Source organism: Lonchura striata, chromosome 33 (assembly GCF_050655825.1).
Source record: "Lonchura striata isolate lonStrDom1 chromosome 33, ASM5065582v1, whole genome shotgun sequence".
In the NCBI taxonomy this organism is placed as follows: Eukaryota; Metazoa; Chordata; class Aves; order Passeriformes; family Estrildidae; genus Lonchura; species Lonchura striata.
The window spans coordinates 7,484,386-7,509,090 of record NC_140735.1 but is presented as its reverse complement, the minus strand read 5'-3'; the positions used below and the strand labels follow the sequence as shown (position 1 = coordinate 7,509,090).

General features: G+C 50.1%; 1 protein-coding gene across 1 annotated transcript in view; it reads right to left on the bottom strand.

Moving 5' to 3' along the window:
* GRIK5 (glutamate ionotropic receptor kainate type subunit 5) overlaps positions 1–24,432 on the bottom strand; it is a 36,038-nt gene extending 11,606 nt beyond the window's left edge. Inside the window, exons 1-12 of the mRNA XM_085564454.1 lie at positions 24,335–24,432; positions 22,110–22,274; positions 20,881–20,978; positions 18,532–18,697; positions 17,043–17,221; positions 15,034–15,087; positions 14,033–14,194; positions 10,191–10,343; positions 6,526–6,630; positions 5,756–5,863; positions 3,771–3,965; positions 438–551 (exon numbers count right to left, since the gene is read on the bottom strand). Of these exons, the coding sequence (XP_085420580.1) occupies positions 438–551; positions 3,771–3,965; positions 5,756–5,863; positions 6,526–6,630; positions 10,191–10,343; positions 14,033–14,194; positions 15,034–15,087; positions 17,043–17,221; positions 18,532–18,697; positions 20,881–20,978; positions 22,110–22,274; positions 24,335–24,338 (1,503 nt within the window). The 5' untranslated portion in view covers positions 24,339–24,432. The remainder of the gene's footprint in view (positions 1–437; positions 552–3,770; positions 3,966–5,755; positions 5,864–6,525; positions 6,631–10,190; positions 10,344–14,032; positions 14,195–15,033; positions 15,088–17,042; positions 17,222–18,531; positions 18,698–20,880; positions 20,979–22,109; positions 22,275–24,334) is intronic.
* Between the last annotated feature and the right edge of the window lie 273 nt (positions 24,433–24,705).

Below are 24,705 nucleotides of genomic sequence, written 5' to 3'. Positions count from 1 at the left end.
TGTGCACGCGGTACAGGATGCTGATCCCCAATCCCAAATCCCAAATTCCCAAATTCCCAATCCCAAATTCCCGATCCGTACCATGTGCACGCGGTACAGGATGCTGATCCCCAATCCCAAATCCCAAATTCCCAAATCCCAAATTCCCAAATCCCAAATTCCCGATCCGTACCATGTGCACGCGGTACAGGATGCTGATCCCCAATCCCAAATCCCAAATTCCCAAATTCCCAATCCCAAATTCCCGATCCGTACCATGTGCACGCGGTACAGGATGCTGATCCCCAATCCCCAATCCCAAATTCCCAAATCCCAAATTCCCAAATCCCAAATTCCCGATCCGTACCATGTGCACGCGGTACAGGATGCTGATCCCCAATCCCCAATCCCAAATTCCCAAATTCCCAAATTCCCAATCCCAAATTCCCGATCCGTACCATGTGCACGCGGTACAGGATGCTGATTCCCAGCGTCATGAAGGGCTTGGAGAAGTCGATCACCTTCTCCCGCTCGGCCGTGATGGTGAACGCCGCCACCGCCAGGTCGGCTTTCTGGAACCCCAAAATATCCCGGGATTGGAATCCCCGGATGCCAAAATATCCCGGGATTTATATCCCCTGGAACCCCAAAATATCCCGGGATTTATATCTCCCAAACGCCAAAATATCCCGGGATTTGAATAGCCCGGAACGCCAAAATATCCCGGGATTTAAATAGCCCGGAACCCCAAAATATCCCAGGATTTTAATCCCCCGGAACCCCAAAATATCCCGGGATTTAAATAGCCCGGAACCCCAAAACATCCCAGGATTTGAATAGCCCAAACCCCAGAATATCCCGGGATTTGAATCCCCCAAACGCCAAAATATCCCGGGATTTGAATAGCCCGGAACGCCAAAATATCCCGGGATTTAAATAGCCCGGAACCCCAAAATATCCCGGGATTTGAATAGCCCAAACCCCAGAATATCCCGGGATTTATATCCCCTGGAACCCCAAAATATCCCGGGATTTATATCCCCCAAACGCCAAAATATCCCGGGATTTGAATAGCCCAAACCCCAAAATATCCCGGGATTTAAATAGCCCCGAACCCCAAAATATCCCAGGATTTGAATAGCCCAAACCCCAGAATATCCCGGGATTTTAATCCCTCGGAACCCCAAAATATCCCGGGATTTATATCCCCCGAACCCCAAAATATCCCGGGATTTGAATCCCCCGGAACCCCAAAATATCCCTGGATTTAAATAGCCTGGAACCCCAAAACATCCCGGGATTTGAATAGCCCAAACCCCAGAATATCCCGGGATTTGAATCCCCCAAACGCCAAAATATCCCGGGATTTGAATAGCCCGAACCCCAAAACATCCCAGGATTTGAATCCCCCGGAACCCCAAAATATCTCGGGATTTGAATAGCCCGGAACCCCAAAATATCCCGGGATTTGAATCCCCAGAACCCCAAAATATCTCGGGATTTGAATAGCCCAGAACCCCAAAATATCCCGGGATTTGAATCCCCTGGAACCCCAAAATATCCTGGGATTTTAATCCCCTGGAACCCCAAAATATCCTGGGATTTAAATCCCCTGGAACCCCAAAATATCCCGGGATTTAAATCCCCCCGAACCCCAAAAAAATTCCCAGTGGGAATTTCCCCAGTGGGATTTTCCCAGTGGCATTTTTGTTACGGGATTTTCATTACGGGATTTCCCCAGGGATTCTCCCAGTGGGAATTTCCCCAGTGGGATTTTCATGATGGGATTTTCATTATGAGAATTTCCCCAATGGAATTTTCCCTGTGGGAATTTCCCCAGTGGGATTTTCGTTATGGGATTTTCCCCAGTGGGATTTCTCTTACGGGAATTTTCAATACCGGATTTCCCCAGGGGTTCTCACACGGGAATTTCCCCAGTGGGATTTTTCCCAGTGGGATTTCTCTTATGGGAATTTTCAATACAGGATTTCCCCAAGGGTTCCCCTGCGGGAATTTCCCCAGTGGGAATTTCCCAGTGGGATTTTCGTTATGGGATTTTCCCAGTGGCATTTCCGTTATAGGATTTTCCCAATGGGATTTCTGTTATGGGATTTTCCCCAATGGGATTTTCATTACGGGATTTTCATTATGGGATTTTTCCCAATGGGATTTTCATTATGGGATTTTCCCAATGGGATTTCTGTTATGGAATTTTTCCCAATGGGATTTCTGTTATGGGATTTTTCCCAATGGAATTTTCATTACGGGATTTTCCCCAATGGGATTTTCATTACGGGATTTTCCCCAATGGGATTTTCCCCAATGGGATTTTTCCCAATGGGATTTTCATTACAGGATTTTCATTACGGGATGTTCCCCAATGGGATTTTCCCCAATGGAATTTTCATTGCGGGGTTTTCCCCAATGGGATTTTCCCCAATGGGATTTTTCCCAATGGGATTTCTGTTATGGGATTTTCCCCAATGGGATTTTCGTTACGGGATTTTCCCCAATGGGATTTCTGTTATGGGATTTTCCCCAATGGGATTTCCCAATGGGATTTTCCCCAATGGGATTTCTGTTATGGGATTTTTCCCAATGGAATTTTCATTACGGGATTTTCCCCAATGGGATTTCTGTTATGGGATTTTTCCCAATGGGATTTTCATCACGGGATTTTCATTATGAGATTTTTCCCAATGGGATTTTCCCCAATGGAATTTTCGTTACGGCATTTTCCCCAATGGGATTTTTCCCAATGGAATTTTCGTTACGGGATTTTCCCCAAAAGGATTTCTGTTGTGGGATTTTTCCCAATGGAATTTTCATTACGGGATTTTCCCCAATGGGATTTTTCCCAATGGGATTTTCATTACAGGATTTTCATTACGGGATGTTCCCCAATGGGATTTCTGTTATGGGATTTTCCCCAATGGGATTTTCCCCAATGGGATTTTCATTACGGGATTTTCCCCAATGGGATTTTCCCCAATGGCATTTCTGTTATGGGATTTTTCCCAATGGGATTTTCGTTATGGGATGTTCCCCAATGGGATTTTTGTTATGGGATTTTTCCCAATGGGATTTTCGTTACGGGATGTTCCCCAATGGGATTTTCATTACGGGATTTTCATTATGAGATTTTTCCCAATGGGATTTTCCCCAATGGAATTTTCATTGCGGGGTTTTCCCCAATGGGATTTTCCCCAATGGGATTTTTCCCAATGGGATTTTCATTACGGGATTTTCATTACGGGATTTTCCCCAATGGGATTTTCCCCAATGGAATTTTCGTTACGGGGTTTTCCCCAATGGGATTTCTGTTATGGGATTTTCCCAATGGGATTTCTGTTACGGGATTTTCCCCAATGGGATTTTCATTACGGGATTTTCCCCAATGGGATTTTCCCCAATGGAATTTTCGTTACGGGATTTTCCCCAATGGGATTTCTGTTATGGGATTTTCCCCAATGGGATTTTCGTTACGGGATTTTCCCCAATGGGATTTCTGTTATGGGATTTTCCCCAATGGGATTTTCGTTACGGGATTTTCCCCAATGGGATTTCCCAATGGGATTTTCCCCAATGGGATTTCTGTTATGGGATTTTTCCCAATGGAATTTTCATTACGGGGTTTTCCCCAATGGGATTTTCATTACGGTATTTTCATTATGGGATTTTCCCCAATGGGATTTTTCCCAATGGGATTTTCGTTACGGGATGTTCCCCAATGGGATTTTCGTTCCGGATTTTCGTTACGGATTCCCCAGGGTTCCCCCGCGGGGCCGTACCCGGTTGATGAGCTCGCCCACCATGCCGGTCCAGGAGCCGTTGGGCTCGGGCGCGCCGTAGAGCCCGTCCTCCACCAGCTTGATGTGGAAGCGGAACTTGAGCAGCGCCGCCAGCTCCCGCAGCATGTCCACGCAGAACCCCTCGTAGCGCTCGGCGCCGCCCGCGCCGCCCACCCGCATCACGTACGGGTTCTCCTGGAATTCGGGATCAGGGACTCGGGATTTGGGGTCAGGGATGTGGGATTTGGGGGTGGGATCGGTCAGTGGGGTGTGGGATCGGTCACTGTCCACGCAGAACCCCTCGTAGCGCTCGGCGCCGCCCACCCGCATCACGTACGGGTTCTCCTGGAATTCGGGACACGGGATTCGGGATTTGGGATTGGTCAGTGGGATTTGGGGGGTGGGAATGGTCAGGGGGGTGTGGGATCGGTCACTGTCCACGCAGAACCCCTCGTAGCGCTCGGCGCCGCCCGCGCCGCCCACCCGCATCACGTACGGGTTCTCCTGGAATTCGGGATACGGGATTTGGGATCCGTCAGTGGGATTTGGGATTTGGGATTTGGGATTTGGGATCTGGGGGGTGGGAATGGTCAGTGGGACACAGGAATGGTCACTGTCCACGCAGAACCCCTCGTAGCGCTCGGCGCCGCCCGCGCCGCCCACCCGCATCACGTACGGGTTCTCCTGGAATTCGGGATCAGGGATTCGGGATCCGTCAGTGGGATTTGGGATCGGTCAGTGGGATTTGGGGGGTGGGAATGGTCAGTGGGGTGTGGGATCGGTCACTGTCCACGCAGAACCCCTCGTAGCACTCTCCTGGAATTCGGGATCATGGATACGGGATTTGGGATCGGTCAGTGGGATTTGGGATCGGTCGGTGGGATTTGGGGAGTGGGAATGGTCAGTGGGACACAGGAATGGTCACTGTCCACGCAGAACCCCTCGTAGCGCTCTCCTGGAATTCGGGATCAGGGATTTGGGATACGAGGTTTGGGATTTGGGATCGGTCAGTGGGACACGGGAATGGTCAGTGGGATTGGTCAGTGCGGTGTGGGATTGGTCAGGGACACTCTGATGGTAACCAGTTCCCTCCCAGTTCCTCCCAGTTCCCTCCCAGTCCCTCCCAGTCCATCCCAGTCCCTCCCAGTCCATCCCAGTCCCTCCCAGTCCCTTCCAGTCCCTCCCAGTCCCTCCCAGTCCCTCCCAGTCCCCTCCCAGTTCCTCCCAGTCCATACCAGTCCCTCCCAGTCCCTCCCAGTCCCTCCCAGTCCCTCCCAGTTCCTCCCAGTTCCCTCCCAGTTCCCTCCCAGTTCCCTCCCAGTCCCTCCCAGTCCCCTCCCAGTTCCTCCCAGTCCATCCCAGTCCATCCCAGTCCCTCCCAGTCCATCCCAGTCCCTTCCAGTCCCTCCCAGTCCCTCCCAGTCCCTCCCAGTCCATCCCAGTCCCTCCCAGTTCCTCCCAGTTCCCTCCCAGTTCCCTCCCAGTCCATCCCAGTCCCTCCCAGTTCCCTCCCAGTCCCTCCCAGTTCCCTCCCAGTTCCTCCCAGTTCCCTCCCAGTTCCCTCCCAGTCCCTCCCAGTTCCTCCCAGTTCCCTCCCAGTTCCTCCCAGTTCCCTCCCAGTTCCCTCCCAGTCCCTCCCAGTTCCTCCCAGTTCCCTCCCAGTTCCCTCCCAGTCCCTCCCAGTCCCTCCCAGTTCCTTCCAGTTCCTTCCCAGTTCCCCCCAGTTCCCCCCAATCCCTCCCAGTCCCTCCCAGTCCCTCCCAGTTCCCTCCCAGTCCCCCCAAATCCCTCCCAGTCCCCTCCCAGTTCCCTCCCACTCCCTCCCAGTCCATCCCAGTCCCCGATATCTCCGCCCCAGTCCCTCCCAGTCCCTCCCAGTTCCCCCAAATCCCTCCCAGTTCCCCCCCAGTCCCTCCCAGTCCCCCCAAACCCCCTCCCAGTCCCCCCCGCCCCGTCCCGGTGCCGCCCAGTGCTCCCAGTCTGACCAGTATGGTGGTGATGATCAGGGTTTTGTTGGCCAGGCTGTCCGAGGCGTTCAGGGCCAGCGTGGCCTCGTCCATGGCCAGCGTCCGGTTGGAGAACCAGACCCCCACCTGGGCGGGGTCAGTGGTCAGGGGCGGGGCCCGGGGCGTGGTCAGTGGTCAGGGGCGGGGCCACACCAGGTGTGGCCATTGGGGGTCACTCAAGGTCACTCGGGGTCACTCAGGGGTCACTCGGGGTCACTCATTGGTCACTCAGGGGTCCCCCAGGGGTCACTGAGGGGTCACTCAGGGTCACTCAGGGTCACTCATTGGTCACTCAGGGGTCACTCAGGGTTATCCCTTGGTCACCCAGGGGTCACTCAGGGTCACTCAGGGGTCACTCGGGGTCACTCGGGGGTCACTCGGGGTCAGTCACAGTCACTCAGGGTCACTCAGGGTCACTCAGGGTCACTCAGGGGTCACTCGGGGTCACTCAGGGTCACTCATTGGTCACTCGGGGTCACTCACTGGTCACTCAGGGTCACTCACGGTCACTCAGGGTCACTCATTGGTCAGTCATTGGTCAGTCATTGGTCACTCATTGGTCACTCAGGGGTCACTCATTGGTCACTCAAGGTCACTCATTGGTCACCCAGGGGTCACTCATTGGTCACTCATTGGTCACTCAGGGGTCACTCAGGGGTCACTCATTGGTCACTCAGGGTCACTCATTGGTCACTCATTGGTCACCCAGGGGTCACTCATTGGTCACTCAGGGGTCACGCGGGGGTCACCTCGCGGTGCCCGTCCCGGCCCTTCTCCAGCACCCGCAGGCTGTAGTTGGTTCTCTGCCCTTTGCTGTTGAACTCCACGCGCCCCGTCAGCCCGTCGTACTCCACCTGGGACGGCCCAAACGCCCCAAAACCCGCTGAAAACACCCCAAAAACCTCCCCAAAACGCCCCAAAACCCGCTGAAAACACCCCAAAAACGCTCCCCAAAATAGCACAAAATAAACCCCAAAATAACCCCCAAAATACCCTGAAAAATCCCTTCAAAACGCCCCAAAACCCGCTGAAAACACCCCAAAAACGCTCCCCAAAACACCCCAAAACCCGCTGAAAACACCCCAGAAACGCTCCCCAAAACAGCACAAAACCCGCTGAAAACACCCCAAAAATGTTCCCCAAAATACCCCAAAAATAACCCCCAAAACCCACTGAAAACACCCCAAAAACGCTCCCCAAAATACCCCAAAAATAACCCCCAAAACCCGCTGAAAACACCCCAAAAATGCTCCCCAAAATGCCCCAAAACCCGCTGAAAACACCCCAAAAACGCTCCCCAAAATAGCACTAAAATAACCCCCAAAACCCGCTGAAAACACCCCAAAAACCTCCCCAAAACACCCCAAAAATAACCCCCAAAACCCGCTGAAAACACCCCAAAAATATCCAAAAAACCAGCCAAAATACCCAAAAATTACAGCCAAAGTAACAGTCAAAATAACAGCCAAAATATGCCAAAATAACAGCCAAAATACCCCAAAAATGCCCAAAAATGCCCCAAAACAGCAGGGAGGCTCCTGGGGTTTTTCAGGGCTGTTTTTGGGGTTGTTTTGGGGTTTTTTAGGGTTTTTTTTTCCGGGATATTTTTTGGGCATTTTTGGGGCTGTTTTGGGCTGTTTTCAGGCTGGTTTTTTTTTGGTTTTTGGGCATTTTTCGGCCTGTTTTGGGCTGTTTTTCGGGCTGTTTTTTTTGTTTTTCGGGCTGTTTTTTTGGGTTTTTCGGGCTGTTTTTCAGACTGTTTTTCGGGCTGTTGTTTTGGTTTCTCCAGGCATTTTTCAGCCTGTTTTGGGCTGTTTTTTGGGCTGGTTTTTTTTTTGTTTCTCCGGGCTGTTTTGGGGCTCTTTTTCGGGCTGTTTTTTGGTTTTTTCGGCCTGTTTTGGGCTGTTTTTTGGCCTGTTTTGGGCTGTTTTTCGGGCTGTTTTTTTTGTTTTTTCAGCCTGTTTTGGGCTGTTTTTCAGGCTGTTTTTCTGGGCTGTTTTTCAGGCTGTTTTTTTAATTTCTCTGGGCATTTTTTGGCCTGTTTCGGGCTGTTTTTTGGGCTGTTTTTTGTTTTTCGGGCTGTTTTTTGTTTCTTCATGCTGTTTTTTGTTTTTCCGGCTGTTTTTTTGTTTTTTCATGCTGTTTTTTGTTTTTCCGGCTGTTTTTTGTTTTTTTCAGGCTGTTTTTTGTTTTTCTGGCTGTTTTTTGTTTTTTCTGGCTGTTTTTTGTTTTTCGGGCTGATATTTTGATTTTTCTGGGCAATTTTTGGCCTGTTTTGGGCTGTTTTTCGGGCTGTTTTTTGTTTTTTCAGCCTGTTCCGGGCTGTTTTTTAGCTGTTTTTTGGCCGTTTTCGGGCTGTTTTTTGTGTATTTTCCAGGCTGTTTTTTGGGTGTTTTCAGGCTGGTTTTGGGTATTTTCCGGGCTGTTTTTTGGCTGTTTTTCGGCCGTTTTCGGTCTGTTTTTTGTTTTTTGGGCTGGTTTTTAGTTTTTTTGGCTGTTTTTTGTTTTTCATGCTGTTTTTTGTTTTTCCGGCTGTTTTTCGTTTTTTCAGCCTGTTTCGTGCTGTTTTTTCGGGCTGTTTTTTGTTTTTTCGGGCTGTTTTTTGGGGTTTTTTGCTGTTTTTTTTTTCATGCTGTTTTTTGGTTTTTCCGGCTGTTTTTGGTTTTTTTGGCTGTTTTTTGGTTTTTTTGGGTTGTTTTTTGGTTTTTTTGGCTGGTTTTTTTTTTTTGTTTTTCATGCTGTTTTTTGTTTTTTTGGCTGTTTTTTGGTTTTTCAGGCTGGTTTTGGGTATTTCCCGGGCTGTTTTTTGGGTGTTTTCAGGGTGGTTTTGGGTATTTTCCGGGCTGTTTTTTGGCTGGTTTTTGGCCGTTTCCGGGCTGTTTTTTGTGTATTTTCCGGGCTGTTTTTTGGTTTTTCAGGCTGGTTTTGGGTATTTTCCGGGCTGTTTTTTGGCTGGTTTTTGGCCGTTTCCGGGCTGTTTTTAGTATATTTTCCGGGCTGTTTTTTGGGTGTTTTCAGGGTGGTTTTGGGTATTTCCTGGGCTGTTTTTTGGCTGTTTTTTGGCTGTTTTTTGGCCGTTTCCGGGCTGTTTTTTGGGTGTTTTCAGGCTGGTTTTGGGTATTTCCCGGGCTGTTTTTTGGCTGTTTTTTGTGTATTTCCTGGGCTGTTTTTTGGCCGTTTTCGGGCTGTTTTTTGGGTATTTCCCGGGCTGTTTTTTGGGTATTTTCCGGGCTGTTTTTTGGCCGTTTCCGGGCTGTTTTTTGGGTGTTTTCAGGCTGGTTTTGTGTATTTTCCGGGCTGTTTTTTGGCTGTTTTTTGGGTGTTTCCAGGCTGTTTTTTGTGTATTTTCCGGGCTGTTTTTTGGCTGTTTTTTGGCCGTTTTCAGGCTGTTTTTGGGTATTTCCCGGGCTGTTTTTTGGCTGTTTTTTGGGTGTTTTTGGGCTGTTTTTTGGCCGTTTTCGGGCTGTTTTTCCGGCTGTTTTTTGGCCGTTTTCAGGCTGTTTTTTGGGTATTTCCCGGGCTGTTTTTTGGCTGTTTTTTGGCCGTTTTCGGGCTGTTTTTCCGGCTGTTTTTTGGCCGTTTTCAGGCTGTTTTTTGGGTATTTCCCGGGCTGTTTTTTGGCTGTTTTTTGGCTGTTTCCAGGCTGTTTTTTGTGTATTTCCCGGGCTGTTTTTTGGCTGTTTTGAGGCTAGTTTTGGGTATTTTCTGGGCTGTTTTTTGGGTATTTTCCGGGCTGTTTTTTGGCTGTTTTGAGGCTGGTTTTGGGTATTTTCCGGGCTGTTTTTTGGCTGTTTTTTGGCCGTTTTCGGGCTGTTTTTCCGGCTGTTTTTTGGCCGTTTTCGGGCTGTTTTTTGGGTATTTCCCGGGCTGTTTTTTGACTGTTTTTTGGCCGTTTTCAGGCTGTTTTTTGGCTGTTTTCCGGGCTGTTTTTTGGCTGTTTTTTGGGTATTTTCCGGGCTGTTTTTTGGCTGTTTTTTGGCCGTTTTCAGGCTGTTTTTTGGCTGTTTTCCGGGCTGTTTTTCCGGCTGTTTTTTGGCCGTTTCCGGGCTGTTTTTTGGGTATTTCCCAGCTGTTTTTTGGCTGTTTTTTGGCTGTTTTTTGGCCGTTTTTTGGCCGTTTCCGGGCTGTTTTTTGGGTATTTTCCGGGCTGTTTTTTGGCCGTTTTCAGGCTGTTTTTTGGCTGTTTTCCGGGCTGTTTTTTGGCTGTTTTTTGGCCGTTTTCAGGCTGTTTTTTGGGTATTTCCCGGCTGTTTTTTGGCTGTTTTTTGGCCGTTTTCAGGCTGTTTTTTGGCTGTTTTCCGGGCTGTTTTTCCGGCTGTTTTTTGGCCGTTTTTGGGCTGTTTTTTGTGTATTTCCCGGCTGTTTTTTGGCCGTTTTTTGGCCGTTTTCGGGCTGTTTTTTGGTTTTTGCTCACCATGCGCAGGTAGTTCATCAGGCTGGTGCCGTGGGGCCAGATGCCGGGCGCGGCGCAGGCCAGCGGCCGCCCGCCGATCTCCTGGCTGCGGTTCAGCTCCCGCACGGCGCCCACCACCACGTGCACGGCGTCGAAGAGCAGCGCGGCCGACAGCTGCGCCACCGGGGACACCTTTCCTCAACTTTTTACCACTTTTTGTCTTTTTTTTGTCCATTTTTTTGTCATTTTTTGGCAATTTTTTGTCAATTTTTTGGTCATTTTTTGTCACTCTTCGTCCATTTTTTATCATTTTTTGGTCTTTTTTTTGGTCAATTTTTTGGTCAATTTTTTGGTCATTTTTTTGGTCATTTTTTGTCACTCTTCGTCCATTTTTTATCATTTTTTTGGTCTTTTTCTTTTGTCAATTTTTTAGTCTTTTTTTTGTCAATTTTTTGGTCATTTTTTGGCAATTTTTTGTCAATTTTTTTGTCATTTTTTTGTCACTCTCCATCCATTTTTTATCATTTTTTTGTCTTTTTTTTGTCTTTTTTTTGTCAATTTTTTTGTCATTTTTTGTCAATTTTTTTGTCATTTTTTGTCACTCTTTGTCCATTTTTTACCATTTTTTGTCTTTTTTTTTGTCAATTTTTTTGTCATTTTTTGTCACTTTTTGTCCATTCCACCACCACGTGCACGGCGTCGAAGAGCAGCGCGGCCGACAGCTGCGCCACCGGGGACACCTTTCCTCAACTTTTTACCACTTTTTGCCTTTTTTTGTCCATTTTTTGGTCATTTTTTGGCAATTTTTTGTCAATTTTTTGTCATTTTTTGGCAAGTTTTTTGTCATTTTTTGGCAATTTTTTCTCAATTTTTTGGTCATTTTTTGTCACTTTTTGTCCATTCCACCACCACGTGCACGGCGTCGAAGAGCAGCGCGGCCGACAGCTGCGCCACCGGGGACACCTTTTCTCAACTTTTTACCACTTTTTGTCATTTTTTAGTCCATTTTTTTGTCATTTTTTGGCAATTTTTTGTCAATTTTTTTGTCATTTTTTTGTCCATTTTTTTGTCATTTTTTTGGCAATTTTTTGTCAATTTTTTGGTCATTTTTTGTCACTCTTCGTCCATTTTTTGTCATTTTTTTGGTCTTTTTTTTGTCAATTTTTTAGTCTTTTTTTTTTGTCAATTTTTTGGTCATTTTTTGTCACTCTTCGTCCATTTTTTATCATTTTTTTGGTCTTTTTTTTTTGTCAATTTTTTAGTCTTTTTTTTGTCAATTTTTTTGTCATTTTTTGTCACTCTGTCCATTTTTTATCATTTTTTTGGTCTTTTTTTTTGTAAATTTTTTTGTCATTTTTTTCCAATTTTTTTGTCATTTTTTGTCACTCTTTGTCCATTTTTTATCATTTTTTGTCCTTTTTTTTGTCAATTTTTTATCTTTTTTTTTGTCCATTTTTTGTCAATTCTTTTATCATTTTTTGTCACTCTTTGTCCATTTTTTGTCATTTTTTGTCCATTCTTTGTCTATTTTTTTGTCATTTTTTGTCACTTTTTGTCCATTCCACCACCACGTGCACGGCGTCGAAGAGCAGCGCGGCCGACAGCTGCGCCACCGGGGACACCTTTTCTCAACTTTTTACCACTTTTTGGCAATTTTTAGTCCATTTTTTGTCATTTTTTGGCAATTTTTTGTCAATTTTTTTGTCATTTTTTGTCACTCTTTGTCCATTTTTTATCATTTTTTGTCTTTTTTTTTGTCAATTTTTTATCTTTTTTTTTGTCCATTTTTTGTCAATTTTTTTGTCAATTTTTTGGTCATTTTTTGTCACTCTTCGTCCATTTTTTATCATTTTTTGGTCTTTTTTTTTGTCAATTTTTTAGTCTTTTTTTTGGTCAATTTTTTTGTCATTTTTTGTCACTCTTTGTCCATTTTTTATCATTTTTTTGTCTTTTTTTTTTGTCACCTTTTTTGTAATTTTTTGGCAATTTTTTGTCAATTTTTTTGTCATTTTTTGTCCATCTTTGTCCATTTTTTATCATTTTTTGGCAATTTTTTGTCAATTTTTTTGTCATTTTTTGTCACTTTTTGTCCATTTCTTATCTTTTTTTATCTTTTTTTTGTCAATTTTTTTGTCATTTTTTGGTCAGTTTTTTTCCCGTTTTTTCTAAGGTTTTTTTCCAAGGTTTTTGGGGTCTTTTTTGGTGTCCCTCCTGGATTTTTTGGGATTTTTGGGTTCCCCCCGGGATTTTTGCTGATTTTGGGTCCCCCCCGGGAGTTTTTGGGTATTTTTGGGTCCCGCCCCGGGATTTTGGGGTATTTTTGTGTCCCCTCCCAGATTTTTGGGTCCCCCCCAGGGTTTTTGGGTATTTTGGGCTCCCCCTGGGGATTTTTGGGTATTTTTGGGTATTTTGGGGTATTTTGGGGTATTTTTGAGTATTTTTGGGTATTTTTGGGTACTTTTGGATATTTTGGGGTCGCGCTCACCGCGGGGCCGGGTTCCTGCTGGGGTTTTTTGGGTTCCCCCGGGGGATTTCTGTGTCCTGCCCCAGATTCCCCAATTCCCCCGGGTTTTTTGGGTATTTTTGGGTATTTTTGAGTATTTTTGGGTATTTTTGGGTATTTTGGGGTATTTTGGGGTCGCGCTCACCGCGGGGCCGGGTTCCTGCTGGGGTTTTTTGGGTTCCCCCGGGGGATTTCTGTGTCCTGCCCCAGATTCCCCAATTCCCCCGGGATTTTTGGGTCCCTCCGGGTTTTTTGGGTATTTTTGGGTATTTTGGGGTATTTTTGTGTCCCCTCACAGATTTTTGGGTCCCCCGCAGGGTTTTTGGATATTTTTGGGTCCCCCTGAGATTTTTGGATATTTTGGGGTTGCGTTCACCGCAGGGCCGGGTTCCTCTTGGGGTTTTTTGGGTTCCCCCCGGGATTTTTGGGCTCCCCCTGGGGATTTTGGGGTATTTTGGGTCCCCCCCGGGGTTTTTGAGTATTTTAGGTTCCCCCTGGGGATTTTTGGGTATTTTTGGGTCCCGCCTGGGGTTTTTGGGTATTTTTGGGTATTTTTGGGGTATTTTGGGGTATTTTGGGGTATTTTTGGATATTTTGGGGTCGCGCTCACCGCGGGGTCGGGATCCTCTTGGGGTTTTTTGGGTTCCCCCGGGGGATTTCTGTATCCTGCCCCAGATTCCCCAATTCCCCCTGGATTTTTGGGTCCCCCCAGGTATTTTTGGGTATTTTTGGGTATTTTTGGGTATTTTTGGGGTATTTTTGGGTATTTTTGTGTCCCCTCACAGATTTTTGGGTCCCCCGCAGGGTTTTTGGATATTTTTGGGTCCCCCTGAGATTTTTGGATATTTTGGGGTCACGTTCACCGCAGGGCCGGGTTCCTCTTGGGGTTTTTTGGGTTCCCCCCGGGATTTTTGGGCTCCCCCTGGGGATTTTGGGTATTTTTGGGTCCCCCCTGGGGTTTTTGGGTATTTTAGGTTCCCCCTGGGGATTTTTGGGTATTTTTGGGTATTTTTGGGTATTTTTGGGTATTTTGGATATTTTGGGGTCGCGCTCACCGCGGGGCCGGGTTCCTGCTGGGGTTTTTTGGGTTCCCCCGGGGGATTTCTGTGTCCTGCCCCAGATTCCCCAATTCCCCCGGGTTTTTTGGGTATTTTTGGGTATTTTTGAGTATTTTTGGGTATTTTTGGGTATTTTGGGGTATTTTGGGGTCGCGCTCACCGCAGGGCCGGGTTCCTCTTGGGGTTTTTTGGGTTCCCCCGGGGGATTTCTGTGCCCTGCCCCAGATTCCCCAATTCCCCCGGGTTTTTTGGGTATTTTTGGGTATTTTTGGGTATTTTTGGTATTTTGGGGTCGCGCTCACCGCGGGGCCGGGGTAGGGCCCCAGCTCGCAGCTCTCCCGCCAGGACATGTTGAGGCTGCGCACGAACTCGGGGTAGAAGCGATGGCTCGTGTTGAACATGGAGAAGCCCAAAACGGTGGCCGGGGCGGCCGGCAGCGCGTCCAGCCGCAGCAGCGGGAAGTCCTGCGGGTGTTTTGGGGTAACTTTGGATCATTTTGGGTCATTTGGGGTCATTTTGGGTGATTTTGGGTCATTTGGGTCATTTTGGGTCATTTTGGGGTAACTTTGGGTGATTTTGGGTCATTTTGGGCCATTTGGGGCCATTTTGGGTCATTTTGGGGTCACCGTGGCCGGGGCGGCCGGCAGCGCGTCCAGCCGCAGCAGCGGGAAGTCCTGCGGGTGTTTTGGGGTAACTTTGGATCATTTTGGGTCATTTGGGGTCATTTGGGGTCATTTGGGGTCATTTTGGGTCATTTTGGGGTCATTTTGGGTGATTTTGGGTCATTTTGGGACATTTGGGGTCATTTTGGGTGATTTTGGGTCATTTTGGGGTCACTGTGGCCGGGGCGGCCGGCAGCGCGTCCAGCCGCAGCAGCGGGAAGTCCTGCCGGCATTTCGGGAGAATTTGGGTCATTTTGGGTCATTTTGGGTCATTTTGGGGTCATTTTGGGACATTTGGGGTCATTTGGTCACTGGGGGTAAATTGGGGACAGTGGGGTCACCGTGTGGTCAGTGGGGTCACTCAGGGGTCAGTGGTCACTTAGGGGTCACTCGGGGTCACTCAGGGTCACTCAGGGGTCAGGGGTCACTCAGGGGTCACTCAGGGGTCAGGGGTCACTCAGGGGTCAGTGGTCACTCAGGGTCACTCAGGGTCACTCAGGGGTCAGGGGTCACTCAGGGGTCAGTGGTCACTTAGGGTCACTCAGGGGTCACTCAGGGGTCACTCGGAGTCACTCAGGGTCACTCAGGGGTCAGGGGTCACTCAGGGGTCAGGGGTCACTCGGGGGTCAGGGGTCACTCACCATGGTGGTCAGGATGTATTTGTAGAACGTCGACGTCATCCCCAGCTCCGAGGCCTGGGGGGCACCAGGGTGGGTCTGACCCCCCCAAATCCCCCAAAATATCACCCCAAAATCCCCCAAAATCACCCCAAAATCACCCCCAAATCCCCCAAAACATCACCCCAAAATCCACAAAAATGTCCCCAAAATATCACGCCAAAATCCCCCAAAATCACCCCAAAATCACTCCCAAATCCCCCAAAACATCACCCCAAAATCCCCCAAAATATAACCCCAAAATCCCCCAAAATCACCCCAAAATATCACCCCAAAATCCCCCAAAATCACCCCAAAATCACCCCCAAATCCCCCAAAATATAACCCCAAAATCCACTAAAATCTCCCCAAAATATCACGCCAAAATCCCCCAAAATCCCCCCAAAATCACCCCCAAATCCCCCAAAACATCACCCCAAAATCCACTAAAATCTCCCCAAAATATCACCCCAAAATCCTCCCAAAAAATTCCCCCAAAAAATCACACCAAAATCCCCCAAAACATCACCCCAAAATCCACAAAAATGTCCCCCAAAAATCATCCCAAAATCTGCCCAAAAATTACCCCAAAATCCCCCCAAAAATTAACCCAAAAATTCCCCCAACCTCCCCCAAAAAATTACCCAAAATCTCCCAAAAAAAACTCCCAAAATCCCCCCAAAAAATCACTCTAAAATCTCCCAAAATCCTCCCAAAAAATTCCCCCAAAAAATCACACCAAAATCCCCCAAAAAAATCACCCCAAAATCTCCCAAAAAAAACCCCAAAATTCCCCAAAATTCCCCCAAAAATCACTCAAAAATCTCCCAAAATTCCCCCCAAAAAATCACCCCAAAAAATCACCCCAAAAATCCCCCAACTCCTCCGAAAATCCCCCAAAAAAATCAAACCAAAACAGCCCAAAAATTCACCCCGAAATGTCCCAAAATGCCCCCCCAAAAAATCACCCCAGAGTCTCCCCAAAAAAAACCCCAAAATTCCCCAAAATCCCCCCAAAACATCCCAAAAGGCCACTCCAAAATCTCCCAAAAAATGCCTGAAAATCTCCCCAAAACTCCCCAAATCAACCAAAATTACCCAAAATCTCCCCAAAATCCCCCCAAAATATCCCAAAAGGTCACTCTAAAATCTCCTAAAAAATCCCCCAAAATCTCCCCAAAACTCCCCAAATCAACCAAAATTACCCAAAAATCTCCCCAAAACCTCCCCAAAATTCCCCAAAAACCACCCCAAAATTCCCAAAAACCTCCCCAAAATTCCCAAAAACCACCCCAAAATTCCCCAAAACCTCCCCAAAATTCCCAAAAACCACACCAAAATTCCCAAAAATCACCCCAAAATTCCCCAAAACCTCCCCAAAATTCCCAAAAACCTCCCCAAAATTCCCAAAAATAACCCAAAAATCTCCCCAAAACCTCCCCAAAATTCCCCAAAACCTCCCCAAAATTCCCAAAAATAACCCAAAAATCTCCCCAAAACCTCCCCAAAATTCCCCAAAACCTCCCCAAAATTCCCAAAAACCACCCCAAAATTCCCCAAAACCTCCCCAAAATTCCCAAAAACCACCCCAAAATTCCCAAAAATCACCCCAAAATCCCCAAAAACCACCCCAAAATTCCCAAAAACCACCCCAAAATTCCCAAAACCCACCCCAAAATCCCCAAAAACCACACCAAAATTCCCAAAAATCACCCCAAAATTCCCAAAAACCTCCCCAAAATTCCCAAAAATAACCCAAAAATCTCCCCAAAAACCACCCCAAAATTCCCAAAAATCACCCCAAAATTCCCAAAAACCACCCCAGACCTCCCAAAAGCCGCAACAAAACCACCCCAGAGCTCTCAAAAATCGTCCAAAAACCGTCCCCGAAACCCCCCGAATCACCGCGAAACCTCCCCAGAATGACCACGAATCCCCCAAAACCTCCCCAAATCGCCCAAAATTTCCAGAATTCCCCCGAAAGCGCCGCGGACCTTGGCGAGCACGAGCGCGGCGGTGGCGGCGCTGCCGTCGATGACGATGGTCGGCACTTTGTCGTCGCGGATTTCCTTCAGCAGCGGCGTCGGGTCCTGCTCCGCGTCCAGCACGCGCACCGAGAGCGACTCGCGGGAGATCAGGAACTGCCGCACCAGCTCCTCCAGCCGCAGCAGGCCTGAGACCCGAAATCGGCCGAAATCAGCCCAAAAAAATCCCAAAAATCTGCCCCGAAACACCCCAAACCTGCCCCAAAATCAGCATCGAAACCTGCCCCAAAATCTGTCCCAAAATCCCAAAAGGGACTGGCAGGAGATGAGGAACTGCCGCACCAGCTCCTCCAGCTGCAGCAGGCCTGAGACCCGAAATGAGACAAAATTAACCCAAAAAAATCCTGAAAATCAGCCCAAAAATCGGCCCAAAATCAGCCACAAAAATCCCTGAAACCTGCCCCAAAATCTGCCCCAAAATCCCAAAAGGGACTCGCGGGAGATCAGGAACTGCCGCACCAGCTCCTCCAGCCGCAGCAGGCCTGAGACCCGAAATCGGCCGAAATCAGCCCAAAAAAATCCCAAAAATCTGCCCCGAAATAGCCCAAACCTGCCCCAAAATCAGCATCGAAACCTGCCCCAAAATCTGTCCCAAAAGGGACTCGCGGGAGATGAGGAACTGCCGCACCAGCTCCTCCAGCCGCAGCAGGCCTGAGACCCGAAATGAGACAAAATTAACCCAAAAAAATCCTGAAAATCAGCCCAAAAATCGGCCCAAAATCAGCCACAAAAATCCCTGAAACCTGCCCCAAAATCTGCCCCAAAATCCCAAAAGGGACTCGAGGGAGATCAGGAACTGCCGCACCAGCTCCTCCAGCCGCAGCAGGCCTGAGACCCGAAATCGGCCGAAATCAGCCCAAAAAAATCCCAAAAATCGGCCCAAAATCAGCCCAAAACACCCCAAATACGGCATCGAAATCAGCCCCAAAACTGGCCACAAAATCTGCCCCAAAATCTGTCCCAAAACCCTCAAAATTGGCCCAAAAATCTGCCCTGAAATCAGCACCAGAATCCGCCCAAAATCTGCCCCAAAAATCCCAAAATCAGCCCCGGTAAATCCCCAAGAAATCTCCAATAAACTCCCAATCAATAATCAATAACTGATCAATAACCAATAGGTGATCGATAACTCACACTCGGGGCGGGCGCAGATCAGCGAGGCCGGCGGCGCCCGCAGGCTGCGCAGGAGCCCGCCCAGCGCCCGAGGAACCCCGATGAGCCCCCTAAACCCCAATCAATACCCGATCGATAGCTGATCAATAACCAATAGGTGATCGATAACTCACACTCGGGGCGGGCGCAGATCAGCGAGGCCGGCGGCGCCCGCAGGCTGCGCAGGAGCCCGCCCAGCGCCCGAGGAACCCCGGTGAGCCCCCTAAACCCCAATCAATACCCGATCGATAGCTGATCAATAACCAATAGGTGATCGATAACTCACACTCGGGGCGGGCGCAGATCAGCGAGGCCGGCGGCGCCCGCAGGCTGCGCAGGAGCCCGCCCAGCGCCCGGCTCACGTCCTCGTCGCTGGGGTGGAGGCTCAGCGCCGCCAGGCGCAGCAGCGGCGGCCGCGGCGCCTCCTCGGGGCCCACGCGGATGTGCGGGATCTGCGGGCGGTTTTGGGGCGATTTCGGGCGGTTTTGGGACATTTCGGGGGTTTGGGGTATTTGGGGGGTTTGGGGTATTTGGGGGGTTTGGGGGATTTGGGGGGTTTGGGGTATTTGGGGGGTTTGGGGGGATTGGGGGATTGGGGATGTTGGGGAGGGGCAAAGCCACCCCGAATTCATCGGCCCTAAAAGCCAAAAATTCACCCCAAAATCGGCCCCAAAATCAGCCCTAAAAGCCCAAAGTCCTCCCCAAAATTGGCCCCAAAAGACCAAAATCGGCCTCAAAATCAGCCCCAAAATCAGCCCTAAAAGACCAAAATTGGCCCCAAAACCCTCCCCGAAATCGGCCCCAAATTCAGCCCCAAAACCCCAAAAGCCACCCCAAAATTCACCCCAAAATTGGCCCCAAAACCTCAAAATCAGTCCCAAAATCCACCCCAAAATCAGACCCAAAATCATCCCTAAAACCCCAAAATCCACCCCAAAATCGGCTCCAAAATTAGCCCTAAAAGCCCAGTCCTCCCCGAAATAGGCCCCAAAATCGGCCCCAAAAGACCAAAATCGGCCCCAAAACCCACCCCGAAATCGGCCCCAAATTCAGCCCCAAAACCCCAAAAGCCACCCCAAAATCAGCCCCAAAATTGGCCCTAAAAGCCCAAAACCCACCCTGAAATTCACCCCAAAATCATCCCTAAAACCCCAAAATCCACCCCAAAATCGGTCCCAAAATCGGCCCCAAAATCAGCCCCAAAACCCCAAAGTCCTCCCCGAAATCAGCCCCAAAATTGGCCCTAAAACCCCAAAATCCACCCCAAAATTCACCCCAAAATCAGCCCCAAAATCAGCCCCAAAACCCCAAAATCCACCCCAAAATTCACCCCAAAATCAGACCCAAAATCATCCCTAAAACCCCAAAATCCACCCCAAAATTCACCCCAAAATCGGCCCCAAAATCAGCCCCAAAAGACCAAAGTCCTCCCCGAAATCGGTCCCAAAATTTGCCCCAAAACCTCAAAATCCACCCCAAAATCAGCCCCAAATCAGACCCAAAATCATCCCCAAAACCCCAAAACCCACCCCTGAAATCAGCCCCAAAATTGGCCCTAAAACCCCAAAATCCACCCCAAAATCCACCCCAAAATCAGCCCCAAAATCAGCCACAAAACCCCAAAATCCACCCCAAAATCGGCCCCAAAATTGGGCCCCAAATCGGCCCCAAAATCATCCCTAAAACCCCAAAATCCACCCCAAAATCAGCACCAAAACATTCCCCAAAACCCCAAAATTGGCCCCAAAATCCACACCAAAAGCAGCCCCAAAATCAGCCCCAGAATCCCAAAAATCCACCCCAAAACTGGCCCCAAAATCCACCCCGAAAATCCACCCCAAAACCCCAAAATCCACCCCAAAATCAGCCCCAAAATCCACCCTAAAAGGACATTTGGGACATTTTGGGACATTTTGGGGACATTTGGGGTTTTGGGGGATTTGAATCTGGGGGATCCTGGCTGGGTTTTGGGGGTCCCAGGTCAATTTGGGGGTGATTTTTGGGTGATTTTGGGGTGTTTTTGGGGTGATTTTGGGGTGTTTTTGGGAGTTTTTGGGGCTCACCTCCTTCTCCCTGCAGATGTGGCTCATGGTGGGGTTTTTTGGGGTGATTTTGGGGTGTTTTTGGGTGATTTTGGGGTGATTTTGGGGTGATTTGGGAGTTTTTGGGGCTCACCTCCTTCTCGCCGCAGATGTGGCTCACGGTGGGGTTTTTGGGGTGATTTTGGGGTGTTTTTGGGGTGATTTTGGGGTATTTTGGGGATTTTGGGGCTCACCTCCTTCTCTCCGCAGATGTGGCTCACGGTGGGGTTTTTTGGGTGATTTTGGGGTGTTTTTGGGGTGATTTGGGAGTTTTTGGGGCTCACCTCCTTCTCTCCGCAGATGTGGCTCACGGTGGGGTTTTTTGGGGTATTTTTGGGGTGATTTTGGGGTATTTTGGGGATTTTGGGGCTCACCTCCTTCTCTCCGCAGATGTGGCTCACGGTGGGGTTTTTTGGGGTATTTTTGGGGTGATTTTGGGGTATTTTGGGGATTTTGGGGCTCACCTCCTTCTCGCCGCAGATGTGGCTCACGGTGGGGTTTTTTGGGGTATTTTTGGGGTGATTTTGGGGTATTTTGGGGGTTTTGGGGCTCACCTCCTTCTCGCCGCAGATGTGGCTCACGGTGGCCGCGGCGGCCGGGCTGGCGGCCGGACCCAGCACCGAGACCACCCCCTTGGGCAGGATCTGGCACACTGCGGGGGAGGGGGCGTCAGGGGGACCCCAAAACCCCCCGGACCCCAAATCTGAACCCCAAAACCCCCGGAACCCCCCCGAGCCCCAAATCCCCCCAAATCCCCCCAAATTCATCCCTGACCCCCCTTGGGCAGGATCTGGCACACTGCGGGGGAGGGGGCGTCAGGGGGACCCCAAACCCCCCCGGAACCCCAAATCTGAACCCCAAAACCCCCCGAGCCCCAAATCCCCCGAATCCCCCCCAATCCCAGTCCCGAACCCTCCCAGCCCCCCCAGTCCCTCCCAGTTCCCTCCCAGTTTGCCCCAGTCTGTCCCAGTTAGCCTGGGCCGTACTGGTGTCCGTGGTCTCGTACTGGCTGTCCCAGTCTGTCCCTCCCAGTCCCTCCCAGTTTGTCCCAGTCTGTCCCAGTCTGTCCCAGTTTGCCCCAGTCTGTCCCAGTCCCTCCCAGTCTGTCCCAGTCTGTCCCGGGCCGTACTGGTGTCCGTGGTCTCGTACTGGCTGTCCCAGTCTGTCCCTCCCAGTCCCTCCCAGTCCCTCCCAGTCCCTCCCAGTCCGTCCCAGTCCCTCCCAGTCTGTCCCGGGCCGTACTGGTGTCCGTGGTCTCGTACTGGCTGTCCCGGGCCAGCTCCCCAGTCTGTCCCAGTCTGTCCCAGTCCCTCCCAGTCCCTCCCAGTCTGTCCCGGGCCGTACTGGTGTCCGTGGTCTCGTACTGGCTGTCCCGGGCCAGCTCCCCAGTCTGTCCCAGTCTGTCCCAGTCCCTCCCAGTCCCTCCCAGTCTGTCCCAGTCCCTCCCAGTCTGTCCCGGGCCGTACTGGTGTCCGTGGTCTCGTACTGGCTGTCCCGGGCCAGCTCCCCAGTCTGTCCCAGTCTGTCCCAGTCCCTCCCAGTCCCTCCCAGTCTGTCCCGGTCCGTACTGGTGTCCGTGGTCTCGTACTGGCTGTCCCAGTCTGTCCCTCCCAGTCCGTCCCAGTCTGTCCCAGTCCGTCCCAGTCCCTCCCAGTCCCTCCCAGTCCGTCCCGGGCCGTACTGGTGTCCGTGGTCTCGTACTGGCTGTCCCGGGCCAGCTCCCCAGTCTGTCCCAGTCTGTCCCAGTCCCTCCCAGTCCCTCCCAGTCCGTCCCGGGCCGTACTGGTGTCCGTGGTCTCGTACTGGCTGTCCCGGGCCAGCTCGAACACCTCCAGCTCCAGGCGCGCCGGGGGCCGCCCCCCGCCCGGGCCATTGAGGCGCTCCCGGGCCAGCGCCAGCGCCAGGCGCTCCCCCCGCCCGCAGCCGCCCCGCTCGTCCAGGATGGCGGCTGGGGGGGGACAGGAACGGGTCAGGCACCCCAAAAAACCCAAAAAAAAACCCCAAAATTACCCAAAAAAACAAAAAAAACCCACCCCAAAAACCCCAAATACCACAGAGACCTCCCCCCGCCCGCAGCCGCCCCGCTCGTCCAGGATGGCGGCTGGGGGGGGACAGGAACGGGTCAGGCACCCCAAAAAACCCAAAAACCAAAAAAAACACCCCAAAATTAGACAAAAAACCCAAAAAAACCCCCAAAAATCCCCCAAAAACCCCAAATACCACAGAGACCGCCCCCCGCCCGCAGCCGCCCCGCTCGTCCAGTATGACGGCTGTGGGGGACAGGAACGGGTCAGGCACCCCAAAAAACCCAAAAACCCAAAAAAACACCCCAAAATTACCCAAAAAACCAAAAAAACCCACCCCAAAATCCCCCAAAAACACCCCAAATCCCCCCGCCCGCAGCCGCCCCGCTCGTCCAGGATGGCGGCTGGGGGCAGGAACGGGTCAGGCACCCCAAAAAACCCCAAAACCCCAAAAATCCCCCCAAAAAAAACCCAAAAAATTACCCAAAAATTACCCCCAAAACCAGTAAAAAAACATAAATCCCACAAAAACTCCACCAAAACCCCAAACTAACCCCAAAAAAATCCAAAATTAACACTATAAAACCCCACAAATCCCCCATAAATCCTACCAAAAACCGCAAAGCCGCCATGAAAACCCCAAAATCCCACCAAAAAAAACCCCAAATCCTATTAAAAACCCGCAAATTCCATTTCAAATCCCCCCAAAAAACCCCAAATCGCCCCAAACTCACCCAAGCGCAGCGCGGCGCACGGGCTCCCTCTGGCGGCCACGAGCCGCATAACCCCCCCAACCCCCAAAAAACTCCAAAATGACCCAAAATAACCCAAAATAACCGTATAAAACCACAGTAAAAAACCACAAAAACCCCAAAATAACCCAAAAAACCCCAAACCCCACAAAAACTCAAAAAAAAACCCAAATCGCCCCAAACTCACCCAAGCGCAGCGCGGCGCACGGGCTCCCTCTGGCGGCCACAAACGGCATAAACCCCCCAAACCCCCAAAAAACTCCAAAATGACCCAAAATAACCCAAAATAACCGTATAAAACCACAGTAAAAAACCACAAAAACCCCAAAATAACCCAAAAAACCCCAAACCCCACAAAAACTCAAAAAAAAACCCAAATCGCCCCAAACTCACCCAAGCGCAGCGCGGCGCACGGGCTCCCTCTGGCGGCCACAAACGGCATAAACCCCCCAAACCCCCCAAAACCCCAAAATAACCCAAAATAACCCCAAATAACCGTATGAACCCCCATTAAAAAAACATAAAAAACCAAAAACACCCAAAATGACCCCAAACCCCACAAAACCCCCAAAAAAACCCCAAATCGCCCCAAACTCTCACCCATGTGCGGCGAGGCGCACGGGCTCCCTCTGGCGGCCACGAACCGCATAACCCCCCCCAAAACCCCAAAAACCCCAAAAATAACCCAAAATAACCCAAAATAACCGCATGAACCCCCATTAAAAACCCATTAAAAACCAATACCACCCAAAATGACCCCAAACCCCACAAAAACCCCAAAAAAACCCCAAATCGCCCCAAACTCTCACCCAAGCGCGGCGCGGCGCACGGGCTCCCTCTGGCGGCCACAAACGGCAAAAACCCCCCAAACCCCCAAAAAACCCCCAAATAACCCAAAATAACCCAAAATAACCGTATGAACCCCCATTAAAAACCCATTAAAAACCAATACCACCCAAAATGACCCCAAACCCCACAAAAACCCCAAAAAAACCCCAAATCGCCCCAAACTCACCCAAGCGCAGCGCGGCGCCCGGGCTCCCTCTGGCGGCCACGAGCCGCATAACCCCCCCAAACCCCCCAAAACCCCAAAATAACCCAAAATAACCCAAAATAACCCAAAATAACCCAAAATAACCGCATGAACCCCCGATTAAAAAACCATAAAAAACCAAAACCACCCAAAATGACCCCAAACCCCCCCAAAAACCCCCAAAAACCCCCCAACTCACCCATGCGCAGCGCGGCGGCCGCGGCGGCGCCCGGGCTCCCTCTGGCGGCCACGAGCAGCAGCAGCAGCGGCAGCGCGGGGGGGAGGGGCGCCGCATCGCCCCCTCCGCATGGGGGAGGGGCGGGGGGGGCTCCGGCCGCTGCCAACCGCGGGGGGAGGGGCGAGGGTCAGGGGGGGACCCCGGAGCCGGCCCGAAAGCGGCCCAAAATGAGCCCAAAATCGGCCCAAAATGGGCCCAAAATAACCCCAAATTAACCCCAAAGTGAGCCCAAATTAACCCCAAAATGAGCCCAAAATAACCCCAAATTAACCCCAAAATGCGCCCAAAATGAGCCCAAAATGGGCCCAAAATGGGCCCAAAATGGGCCCAAA